This window comes from Mustela erminea, chromosome 1 (assembly GCF_009829155.1).
Source record: "Mustela erminea isolate mMusErm1 chromosome 1, mMusErm1.Pri, whole genome shotgun sequence".
NCBI classification, from domain to species: Eukaryota; Metazoa; Chordata; class Mammalia; order Carnivora; family Mustelidae; genus Mustela; species Mustela erminea.
The window spans coordinates 151,788,193-151,801,046 of record NC_045614.1 but is presented as its reverse complement, the minus strand read 5'-3'; the positions used below and the strand labels follow the sequence as shown (position 1 = coordinate 151,801,046).

The window sequence follows — 12,854 nt, the reverse complement described above, 5'->3', positions numbered from 1 at the left end:
TTTGTGAGAATGAATTCTTTATTGCCTGAGAGTAACCATGCTGCAACGTCAGTCTCAATTTCCCTTCTCAGCTAATATCCAACTGTGGCCTTCTTGGCTTATTTTTTTTCCTTCCTCCTACACTTGCACCCATTGTTGTCCTTACCTTTCTTGAGAAAAGAGCACAGACGGTGGAACAGCTGCTTATTCACTATGCAGTAGAGTTGTCCAATAGGAGATAAATAATTTATGGCATTTAAAGGAAAATTTTTGGAATACAAGTGAGGGGATCTGGCCTCTGGACCTGGCTGTGCTGCTACCTGGGTGCTTGAGCTCGGGCAAGTCACTTAACTCCCCTGAGCTTCATTTTATTAATCATTACAATGCGGGAAGCAGGCTGAGAGGTTCTTCAAGGTAAATTTCAGCTCTAAGACGCAACTGCCAAGTTTTGAAAGTACTCATCTCTAATTAGTACTGATTTGAGTATTATACAGCATTTCTTAATGTTGAAACATTTCTCCAATTAGCCTTGACATTTTATTTTATTGGTTTTCATTCTGATCAGAGTTAAACATGTATGTAGTTTATAGAGTCAAATACTCCACAAGACTTATTATGAAAAACAGCAACTCACCTATTTCCACATTTGTCCCTCCTCAGAAGCATTTAAAAACATTTTTGAACCGGCACAAGCTGAAAAGCAGTATTTTAGTATTCATACCTGAATAGTCCTCATCCAAAGGGCTGCTGTTGACTTCTTACCACACTGCCTCCATCTTTGTCTGTACCTCCTTAATGCCAGACCATCTGAAAGGGGGAGGCAGATATATGACACTTCATTCCTAAATACTTCAATGTGCGTCTTCCAAGATTAAGAACATCTCCTATGTAACTATATCATTGGTACATCTGAGAAAACTGACACTAATTCAACATCACCTATACTCAGAAATGCCCACCGTTCCACAAAATGTCTCATCAATGCTTTTTTCCCCCCTGACTAGATCCAGTCAAGGGTCACACATTGTTTATGAGTGTTAGGTTTATTGAGCCTCCCCCAGTATTCCCTGCTCCCTACATCCCTTGGAAGAGATCAGTCCAGTTGTCTGGACTGGATTTGTTCCATAAATCCTCTATTTGTTAGACGGTTTGTGTTTATTAAAATCAGGAGAGGTATTTTTTTGGCAAGATTACCACATTGGAGATATGTCCTTCCCCTTGCATCGCAGCAAGAAACAGAGAAAGTCAGTCCCCCAGTACTCTGGGCAGCTACAGGTTCCCCCGCTGTCCGAAAGAAGTCTATTTCTATGAAATCTTTCGTAAGTCAAAATGGTGTAAAGTGAAGAAATAATTACCATTAACTACATGGGAAAAAAAGATTGTGCATTCCCAGACCTCAAAAATAACCTCTCTTGGGCTTTTCTGATAGCTTAGGACACACCTGTTAATAGATGCACAAAATAAGTGGAGGTAAAGCGCGGATGCTCACAGACACAGTTCAAAGCTCTGGCAGCTGGGGGCTGAGAGGCTGAGTGTGCGTCCCAGGGAAGGAGCTGGGTGGGGCCCCTCTTGCTGCTCCCTGGGAGCTGGCTTCACAGTGGCTGGGTGGGCTGCAACACATTTCAGTTAAATAAGTTCTAAAAATCTGCTGCACAATATTGTACCCATAGTAACAACAAGGTGTTATATACTTAAAAATTTATAGAGGAGGTAGATCTTGTGTTGTTATCACAATAAAATAAAATGTCTGTGTCACAACACTTGGTGAGGTAAATAACAGAATGCTAAAAAGCACTTGATCTGTGAACAGTATTTACTTTTTTTTTTTTTTTTTTTAAAGGAACTGGACTGGTTCAAGGCTGGAAGCAGGGAAAATAGGGGACTATTGCAATAGGCCAAATATGGGAGGAAGTGAACTTGTATTAAGGCAATAATCATGAGGATAAAAGGAAGAGGGCAAATACAGAAGATGACAATGCACCAGGACTTGAGAACCAGTTTTGTGTGATGGGGAGGAATCAATGATGACTCATGCAATTGTGATCTATATTCTTTGCTACTAAAAAGTGTGGAAACACCACACGATGATGTTATAACAGCAACAATAAAAGACTACCTCCTTCACTTAGTGGCCCTAAAGAAATGTAACTGGAAAAGAACTCGTTAGCAACCCCCAGAGATCCTGGTGAAGACTCTGCTGCTGTTTGATTAGGCTGTCCAAGTGGGGAAAGTGATTTGTGTGTGCTGAATTCCTAAAAGATAATTATTTAGCAATGATGGACTTCAGCCTTAAAAAGAAAAATCAAAGGTCACAAAAAGTGCATTAATAGTTTGTCTCCTAGCTGATGCTGCAATGTGGACAGATCCTGGGGTTTAAGCTCCTGGGCTTCCTGCTGTGGACACCCGCATTTTTCTGATGCTGCTAATCGGGCTTTGCATCCTCTTCTCTGCCAAGCCCTCTCATGAGGACTCTCTGCTATCGCTCTGTAATGCTTTCTTCTTTCCAGAGAGGAATAGACAAAGACAATGAGCTGTGGCTAACATCTACTGTTCTTAAGCAGGGGCCAGTATGTTCATTCCCCAGAAGAGAAAACCTGTTATTTTGCAGTGAAGGAAAAGAGCAGAATTCCTTGTCAAAAGTCCTTCTTTGTTGGAAATCATGCCAGCTTACTTTTTAAGGTTCTGATTAAAGAAGAGAGAAAGAAAATTGATCTTTAGGGTCCTGAATGAGGTTGGAGCATTGTGTTATAAATATGCAGTCATTTCTGTATGAAGGGAACAGTCTGTATGCCGGCTGAGCCTTTGTTTCTCTTTCCCCTCTTTTGGAGTTCTTCCCTAAAACCTGAATTTCCTGGCTCATAGTAGGCACTCACCTAATACATGTGACACATATTATTTCGAAATATGTCCTTCAAGTAGTGCTACAGATTCTCCCTTCTGCACTGCTAGCCCCACTAAATCTACACCGGGTTCCCACTGGCATGTCCTCTAATTATTTCTTGCCTTCTGCCAGAAAGCTGTCCTCTCCGGCTATATCACGTCTTGCTTTCTTTGCAGAACACTTCTGCCTCACATGTACCTGGGGATGCCACAATGGTTTGTCTGCTCTTACATGTTACAGGCCCAGTAACATGAATCACTGAAGTGGGAACATATTCCTAGAATGAACATGACTGAAGAATCCCCACAGACAAAATTGCAACTAGAATGCCGTATGCTTAAGTTTTGCTGAAGGTTGTCAAAACCAGTTTTGAGAGAATGCTCTTTTTAAGAAAGGGAGGGGTTGTGGGTCGGGTGGAAAGTGAGAAAGAGAATCCCAAGCAAGTCTCCATACCAAGTGCAGAGCTCCATCTCACAACCATGGCCTGAGTCGAAATCAAACCTGGGTGCTTAATCGACTAAGCCACCCAGGTGCTTGAGAATGGTCTTTTTTAAAAATATTGTTTTATTCATTCATTTTCGGCCACATTCCATAAAAAAATGTCAGACATAGAGGGATATAAAGAATGGTGACATACCTAGGGATCTGTACCATCTTCTCAGCCTGCTCAACTGGAGGTTTAGTCACAATAAGGATGTTGAGCACAAATTCCTCCATGTCAAAGAGAATAAAGATAGACTTACTGTTTCATACAAGGATTACTGCCATCCTGGTCCTGCAAACAGCTGGCTCAGGCCTGTTACTCCACAGGTTTGGAATGGATAGGGAAAGACACTGATCCACTTGGGAAAGCTCTCTACCATCATGATGGCTTCCTTGAAGTCAGTCTGGATTCTTGAGGGCACTCTTTTGCTGCCTCCCTCTAAAAAAGCAGGGATTTGGGACAGTTGGCTTTGGCAAAACTTTGCACAGAAGTACAGAACTTCAGAGCTATATTCATGGAGACACAATTAATGTCTTAATAAGCGACTTGCACCTGTGAATAATACAAACTGTAAAGCCCAGAAACCGACAGAGTGGAGTAATGCCCAGCCTTGGGCATGAGGGATTTGTCCATCAATATGTGCTCTGTTGTCTTTTATAGAACGTGGCGTTCTAACACAATAGGCAGAGTACCTCATTGCCACCCATGACCTTGTGGTTGAGAGTAGCTCTGACTTGGTGATACATTCTTGGTAAGAAATAGGAGTTTATATTCCTGATAATCCATGATTATGGTTGTAGACGTCAATCAATATTTGACATTCTAGGAAGTATTATCAGGCTGAGAATGATGTCTTGGAAAGAACTCATATTTCTTAGACAAAAAAGAGACTCAGCAGGTCATATATGGAGAATATGGGAGAAAGTAGTTCTTCTCAGGAAGGCATTGTGACCAAATACACCATGAACTGCAATATACCAGAGAGGATCTCTGGTTAAATATTAATGGGTCAACCTGAGAAGGTTGATCCTGATTCCACATTTCTTCTTTCACTTTGATATTCAACCTACTGAACAACAGAAGAGTGTCTAAGAATTGGTGCAGCTGCTTCATTTGTACTTGGATTACTGAAACAGCTTTCTATGATTTCCTCTAATTAAGTCTATATGATGCCACCCTTCTTAAAATCATATTAATAGTCCTAATAGAAGGGCTTCTGGGGATGTAGTCCCATCCTGACCCATCTTGCTCTATAAAGAACACTCCTCCATAGAATGGGCCACAGCAGCCATGTTTATATCAGTTGACCTTACTTGCCTTACTCCTAGACTAGCACGGAGACATGCTAGTCCTAGGTTGGTTGCTGGAACTGAAGCAGTGTACAGCTGGAACATAGAAGCCATGAGTGTTAGATAGGCCGAGGTGAGGCTAGAAAAGGTAGATACCTATGTTCCTGATAGCTTTCTTGTTCTTGGACCAGGCCCTTTTGAAGCCCAGCTGTGTTCTTCCTCTCGGATTCTAGGCAATTTTCCTGCATCTGTATGATAAATCTTCTACTCCCACCCTCATTTTATTTTCTTCCTGAGCTAGTTTAAGTGGGATTTTGTTATATCCAGGTGAAAGAGCATGGACTTAGACAGCCTCTAGGATGAAATTCAAACACTTTAACATGGTCTGCAATGTTCTTTATGATCTAGTGTCTAACTTTGCCTTTTTACTTCTGACCTCTCTTAATTAGCACCACACATAATTCAGTCCTGATCAGTCTCCTCCCCTCACATAAGTCCTTTGGGATGTAGCTCCTTCAGAAAAGAAACTGATACCTTTCCAGCTTATGAGGTTCCCTTCTTGTGTACTTGTTAGACTGGTATTGTGCCTGGTGGTTTATTTGTCCCTCTTCTATTGACTTTATGTCAATAAGTCAAGATGAGGTCTTACTCACATTTGTTAATACTTCGTTTGTGTTAAACCCTTAAAAAATACCAATAAAAAGCAAATAAAATGAATGAGAGTCTATTCATAATATAATGACACAGTGTTGATGTAAATATGAAACCTGAACCTTCTGGTATAGCAAAGTGCTTCAGAGTGTAGGATTTGGAGTCAGGACTATTGCAGACGTAAAACCTATTTACATGATAGTGTTATGAGGATTAAAGGAGTTATCTGTGTAAACCATTTGTAACATTGGCTTGGGATATTAGGTACTTAGTAAGCATTTCATGATGAGTAGACTTTTTGTTTATCCTCTATCTAGGAACTCAGTGAAACATGGCTAAGACTCCCACAACTGTATGAATCAGTGACTCCATAAAATATTGGAAAATTCTAAAGGCAACCATTTTCCAAGTTTAAGTTGAGCAGGGATAACCCTTTATGAGAGCGGTTTGCAAGCATGTCCTACAGTTAGCTTTGGTTACTATAACGGTAAACTGTTTTGCAGGCCTTCTTTTATGTAAACACAGTAAGGATTGCTGGCTCAGGATATGGTTGTTGCTTAAGAGCCTGTCTTCGAGGGGTTGGCATTTCCTTATCAACTCACAGCCCCAGTAGGGGCAGTTTCTCAAAATAACCTGCCCTTCTCTCTGCTTCCCTCTCACCCCTACTACAGATGAGTGTCCTGATCTACAGAGTTACAGGCCTTATAGCCCCCTTGCAGAGGAGACTGAGTGAACTGGACAGTAAGCCCCTGACTAAGGTCTGGTTCCTGGGAGGCCTGATTGTACTTCCTGGATTGGATTCTGTAAGAATGCCCCAATTTCCTGAAACAAAGTTCCTTTCCTTAAACTAGCTTGAGTGGGTTTTGGTTTGTTTTGTTTTAAATCTTTTTTTTTTTTTTTAAGATTTTATTTATTTATTTGAGAGACAGTAAGAACATGGGAGGGGCAGAGGGAGAAGCAGACTCCCCACTGAGCAGGGAGCTGGACAAGGGGGCTGCATCCCAGGACTCTGGGTTCATGAACTGAGCTGAAAGCAGACATTTAACTGACTGAGCCACCCAGGTGCCCTGGTTTGTTTAGTTCTGATGCTCATATCAGAAGATTGGTACCAAGATTGGAAGGAAGCCCCAAGAATGCTGTAGAGTTGGGGTGAAGAGGGGTTATTACAATGGATCTCAGTGTGAGGATCAGACAAACTGGGGGAAGGAAGTGGAAAAATAGCTTGCTAAGTCTCTACTGGTAAGCCTACACCACAGGCCTCCTGCTGGATCAGGGGGCCAAATACTCTATCAGGATGTGATTGCTCCTTGGGATCTTGAGGGAAGTATAAGATGAGAGGCAGTCTGAGGTTTATGGGGCAGAACTGGAAGCAGATAGAGTAGGAAGAAATTTTCTTCCCTCCTTAACCCTTCTTTCCAACTCCTTTCCACTGATATCATTGGGAGATTTGGGTAAAATACTGTGTCAAGAGTTACATTGTGAGGCACAGCTGAAATTAGCAAGATGTTATTTGTAGATTGCCCAGTCGTATCTGTAGAAATTAAAGTCTCTTTCTATGAGCCTCTGTAAGAAACTTCCCTTGCATGGTAGAAAAGATAGTGAAGATTGTGATGGGGAAAAAGAAAAACAGAGTCGAGTCTCCCAGATGCCCAAGTGAAGCACAAGGACTCTACGAACTGGACAATGGAGAGTGATGCAGTGGGAAAAACATAGAGGTACTTGGCATCATCCAGAGGACTCTGTGTTTGGGACCCAGTTAAAAGATTTTCATATACACAAGACAAATCCTTATTTACTAACATTTGTAATACACCTAGTATGTACCTAGTGCTTTATACATAGTAACAACAAAGAGTGTTTCATCTTTCAGAAGATGAAGAAACTGAGGCTTTGGCTTTACATCACTTGGCAATGCTAATATGATAACCATTTATTTACAACCAGTGGTAAGAAGAGTAAGGTTCTGAACACTGGCCATCGGAATCTACAATCTTCACAGACTTTTTCCACCAACCAATCTGTCTCAGTTTACTCTAAATGACATAGATTCAAAACACAGATGTAAAAGGATAGAGGGTTTAAGTGAATACTATAATGTTCCTACTTTTGATAGTAATGTAAATATACAAGAACAAACAGCTTATGAAATCATTCTCAAGTGTTTAATTAAAATCCATATAGCATTTAACATGTATAGATTTTTAAACTCTTTCAGTGACTCATATTTTAAAATCCTTCTGCACAACATTTTGAGGCTAACTTCATGCTAGAGATCTACAAATGTACAACTTAACACAAAAATACATTCGGAGTCCATTCCAATGCAAGTTTAAAACACTTTAATTGCAGATAATGTAAAGATATTTATAAAACAAAAACTACAAAATGAGCACATAAAAGTCTTCCCTTTTCAATTTTTAATAAAATACTGCTCTGTATAAGATCTAATGAAAAATTCCAGTTACTTATAAAATAGCCATGTGAGAAAAGAAATGAATTAAGGTATATATGTATGAATTATATTGTTTAAATGAATAGAATGTTGAACATTTTGATTGATACAACACACTATTTATTACCCATATATTAAAATAGAGGAAAACCCTCATAGAAGCAACTGGGTGCAAGCAAAAGAAAATGTAAGACACCCGAGGCAGCAAAACAACAAAAAAACCAAACCCCTAAACAAAGGAAAGAGACCCTTAGCTGTAAAGGAAAAGGAGTAAAATAACTTAAAGCAAACTGTGAACCAAATTCTCAGTCCTATTATTCATGAGAAACAGTATGAGAATTTGGCTTCAAATTACTAAAACATCTGTATGAACTTAATTATTTGGCCTAGGCAATTTAAAAGTATATCAATTGTTGAAATCAAAAGCAATGGGTGTACTTCTGGGAAAAAATTAATTTTTGCAGGTTTTACTATGTAAAACTATCTATTGGAAACCACAGTCTCCATCACAAATTGCACTTGAGATGGCTGAATGCATTGATTGAGCAAGGCATAATTGCTGGTTCACTGACATACATACAAACACAAAAGCAGCTATAGATTGCTGATATTTTTAATTACTAAAACTATTTTACATGTGTTTTTTTCCCCCCCTCTCTCTGGGGGGGGAAAAAAAGATCAGCAATACCAGAGCTGTTAACTCAGTATGGTATGGTAATAGGGACACTTCAACATGCCTGCTGACTCACCACTGTTGTCTGTTTTAACACAATCTCTTACTGCTCCCTAGCGGAAGATGTAGAGGTCTGATGGAAATACGAACCAGGTCAGTTTGAAAATCTTCATTTCCGGAATTTTAAGCTTTATCCTGACTAGAAAAGGATGCTCCTGTGAAAAAGACTGTTCCATTGACGAAGCTTACAAAATATGCATAAAGAACACTACCAGTTTGAGTGCTATCACTATCTCTAGAAAAATGATAAAGGAACTTAAGTGATTTTTTTTTTAAAGTAGACAAAACTTGTCACAGTTATATCTCTCCAATAAATTAATTCTCCTCTATAGTAAAAACACAATTTGGAAGCAAGATGACCCTAAGAAACATAACAAGCTTGAAAAGTTGGGAAATTGTACACTGTTGCTTTAAAAAAGATACTCTGAAAAACGAGACAAAACACATTAGGCCTAACTTCAGTGGAGATCTGGACAGTGTTATTCACCCTAAGGTAAAAATTAGACAACCACTACAAAAAAGTATGATTCAGTAATACAAATAGAACAGACGGAAAGTGACTAAAAAAGCCCCTGCAACTTACCTGCTTCCTTGATCTAGAAAGATAGAATATAGTCTGAAAATTCAGTGATTGGAAGTATCTTATTTAATTGGTTTCTTTCTTCCAAGTCCTCCCTCACTGCTTCTCCCCTTAAATGAAGATTCTAGATTAGTTGGAAAATAACCAAATAACCAATAAAACCAAAGCAAATACCTGATCATAGGAAAGGAAAAACAACAAAAATCCTGCATCAAGAGTTCTTCATCTCTCCTAATAGAAACAAAAACTAAAACAAACCTTATCTTTTCAGTTTTAAAAGAACTCCTTATCCCTCCGAAAAGCAAGCAATATCTTAAACTGAAACCAAGGTACACTGACAGGCAAAATTAATGTCTCACGCAACTGACTCTCAGATGTTTAAGACCTTAGTCTACGTGATGTTTAAATCAATTAATAGATTTTGTCCAATTATAAAACTAGGTGATGATCAGGCAACGCAGGTGATTGTAACAAGGAACAATGAAACTAGTAGAATCAATTTCAAAATTTACTTAATGCATTCAAAAAAAAAAGAAATTAACTGAATAAGAATATTTAGTTACGTGGAACTAACTTGGTTACATGGAAGCATGAAGCAATCTGGGGACTCTGCTCTTCTGTGCCTTATTGAGACCACAGCTTTCACAGAAAGTTTACAGCAGATTCAACAATCAAATGGGCATATTTCTAAACTTTGAGCTGATCTGAGTTTGCCCAATCCAAGACGGAAAAATTGTAAGTTTCCCATACTATCAGCGAATCCAATCTCCTCAAGATTATCATGAGATAAAAACAGTCTCTGTTCCTTATGTCCTGCACAGGGAGGCACAAGTCCTGCTGATCTTCTATTGATCTCATGCCCACATTTGGAATAGGAAAAGATGAAGGCCTGACCACTAATCTCGTCATTATCAAGCTCTTTCCTATATTTTAATCTCTCTTCAATCCTGACCTTTAGAATACTACGTGTTTTTTTAAAAAGGGAGGAAGGAATACAAAGAAAACACTTTTGCTGCCTACTCATGTAGAATTATCAGCTCACTTTGCTCAAACACTGGGGAAAGATCCTATGGGTCTGGAGGCAATATGCTTTTTGAAATTTATCTCGGAGTTTTCAGAAGATGGCACATGCTCCTTCCTTTGAACTCTAAAAGAGATGTGGGTTGTATGCTGTTTTTAGAGGGGCCACACAGCAGTGATGAGCGAGGCAATTCTTGAATGCTGGAGTTTGTACAGGTACATAAGATTAAAAATATTACATACTTTAAAGTAGTTAAGAGGTTAACAGAACATTATTATCACACTTTAACTTTTTTGTATTGTATTCTCATAATACAGATTTCCTTTTAAAACAAAGAGAGTTTGTGGGACACTAAGGACAAACACAGAATTATTTGAGCTTCATTATTCAAGATCCCCCTACAGATAAACATTCCCAACAAGGGCATGCTGGGAACCAATGAACATCTGAATCTAGAAAATTAACAGAAAATAAAATCACAGAAACTCACATGACTATAATAAATGACAGATAATGAACACTTATCTCTTACACTAAAGGCACTACTAATATACAAATATCCTATTAACATTTAGAGAAACTCTGAAATCAGCAGTTAGAGAAAGGAATCCATTTAGTTCAATACCAGCACTTAAAAAAAACCAAATAGACTACTTTAGGACTCATGGCAGGGTTTTTAATGAGTTAAATGAAACTGGATATAATAATAAGTAGCTCCATATAAGCATTATGGTTCCTACTTTTTAAAAAATTATGATAACTTACTTCCTTAAAAATATAAGCATATCACAAAAACTAAAGGATAAATATATATATATATATGTGTGTGTGTGTGTACATATTTATATACATATATAAAAAAAACTCAGGCCCTGGTACCACTGAGAAATTTTCATAAATTCTAAAATGATTTCAACAGCCACAGCTTGAACAATACACACTTCACACATGACATGCAAGGACAAAATGCCAGAGTCACTGAACAGTTCAGCATAAAGCTAAAAATATGGAAACAGAATGAGACAGGCGTTTGTCATGTAAATAAAGTACATCACAAACTGATTGTGCCTGTATTATAGCACACCTCAGAATTTTTAAAAAAATTTCATCAATCTCAAGAAACACTACACATGGACCAACAAAGAGGCTCTCATATATGTTTAAGCAAGTAAAAAGCTATACAAAAGAATAACACAATTTATTTCAACTAACAACATGATTAATATATCTTATTTTATTCTATTAGAAGATTAATTTGGAGTTGTTGTACCCTGTAGATTTTGAAACTTAATTTTATTAGAAATTTCTAATGCTGGTTCTTGAGTAATCTAAAAAATTGTAATTACTTGCTCAAATCTAGATTGCTATTTATAGTTCTAAGCAGTTAAATGAAATACTCTGATCAGTATTCTAAAGTTGCTTTGGTACAAAATTTAGAATAAAGCAAAACTGGCAGCACCACAACAAGTGTGATCATTTCACAGCAGGTCTAAAGGACCCTCAGAGACAACAAAATGCTAAGTTAAAATACTTATAAATAAGAGCCATTCTCCTGACAAACCTGTCACATCATTAAAAAGAGAAATAAAATCCACATTCAGTAGATTGAGGCCCAATTTTCAAGCTCCATTTAATTATCCCTCAATAGTGTAAAAAATTTTTTATTATTGCACTATGATGTCTAATTCATGGTTCAGGATACTTCTGTTGATGAGAGGCCAAGAGTTAGAGTGGTACATTTTAATGCTTAGTCCACTGATACTATTTTAACACAAGGTTTAATTTAGTTTTTCTTTTTTATAGCTTTACTGAGGTATAATTGATGTAAAACAAACTGCACATGTTTAAGATGCACAATTTGATATAGCATGAAAAGTGCCTGACAAATTAAAAAATTTTAACTGAAAGGAAATTTTTTAATCAAAATGTACTTTAAAATAGCACATTCTAATTTTTTATGAGACACAGATATGGATTTCTAAAAAGGTGGGTGGAAAGGAAAGAAATTAATTCCAGATACCAAATTTATTCAGAAGGTTTAGAAACGCCAAAATTGACGGCCAGTTTTCTTGATTTTCTTCTTGAAGAAGAGCTTGGTGTTGACTTGTGATGAGACATACTATGGCCTTGGGAGGCAGCTTCAACTTGAAAAGAAGACGCAGGCTGAGTAATCTGAGAGGACTTTAAGGAAGCGGATGAACTCTCCTGTGGAATCACTTTGGTGACACTGGAAGACCCTGGCTGGCTAGTCTGAAGTGGGGTAGCGTGAGAACTCTGGGCCTCCTTACTCTCCAAGTTCTTTTTATTTGCAACCCTTTTTTTAGTAACCTTTAAGGAATAAAAGTGTTGTTAATTATCAATGTACGCAGAAAAAACTAGTGTCATAAACCATGTTGCTAACAGTTGTCAATCATGCTGACCTGTGATTTCCACTTACAGTCTACAAACCAGACTTAAGAAAATAAAAGAAATTTTAAAATTCTCCATAGCTTAATCATAAAGAAAATTTTTAAATTCTCTATAAGTTAAAAACAATTTATATTCCTGATTTTAAAATCACTTTGTGCTAGAAAAGGATATTACTTGCTGTAATTATTGTTATTTATTAGAACACAAACTCAAGAGAGCAGGGACCAGGTCACACTGGTCACTGATGGTCATAATATATATTCTTTAAAAAAAAAAAAAAATATATATATATATATATATATTTTTAAGTAATCTCTACACTCAACGTGGGGCTTGAACTCATGACCCTGAGAGCAAGAACTGTATACTCTACTG

The 12,854-nt window shown here is 37.8% G+C and overlaps 1 protein-coding gene across 3 annotated transcripts in view; it reads right to left on the bottom strand.

Moving 5' to 3' along the window:
• Positions 1-7,431: 7,431 nt before the first annotated feature.
• Positions 7,432-12,854, bottom strand: part of XRN1 (5'-3' exoribonuclease 1) — a 104,089-nt gene continuing 98,666 nt past the window's right edge. For all 3 annotated transcript variants that reach the window (XM_032346914.1, XM_032346924.1, XM_032346932.1), the window contains one exon: positions 7,432-12,398. In XM_032346914.1, the coding sequence (XP_032202805.1) occupies positions 12,096-12,398 (303 nt within the window). In that variant the 3' untranslated portion in view covers positions 7,432-12,095. The remainder of the gene's footprint in view (positions 12,399-12,854) is intronic.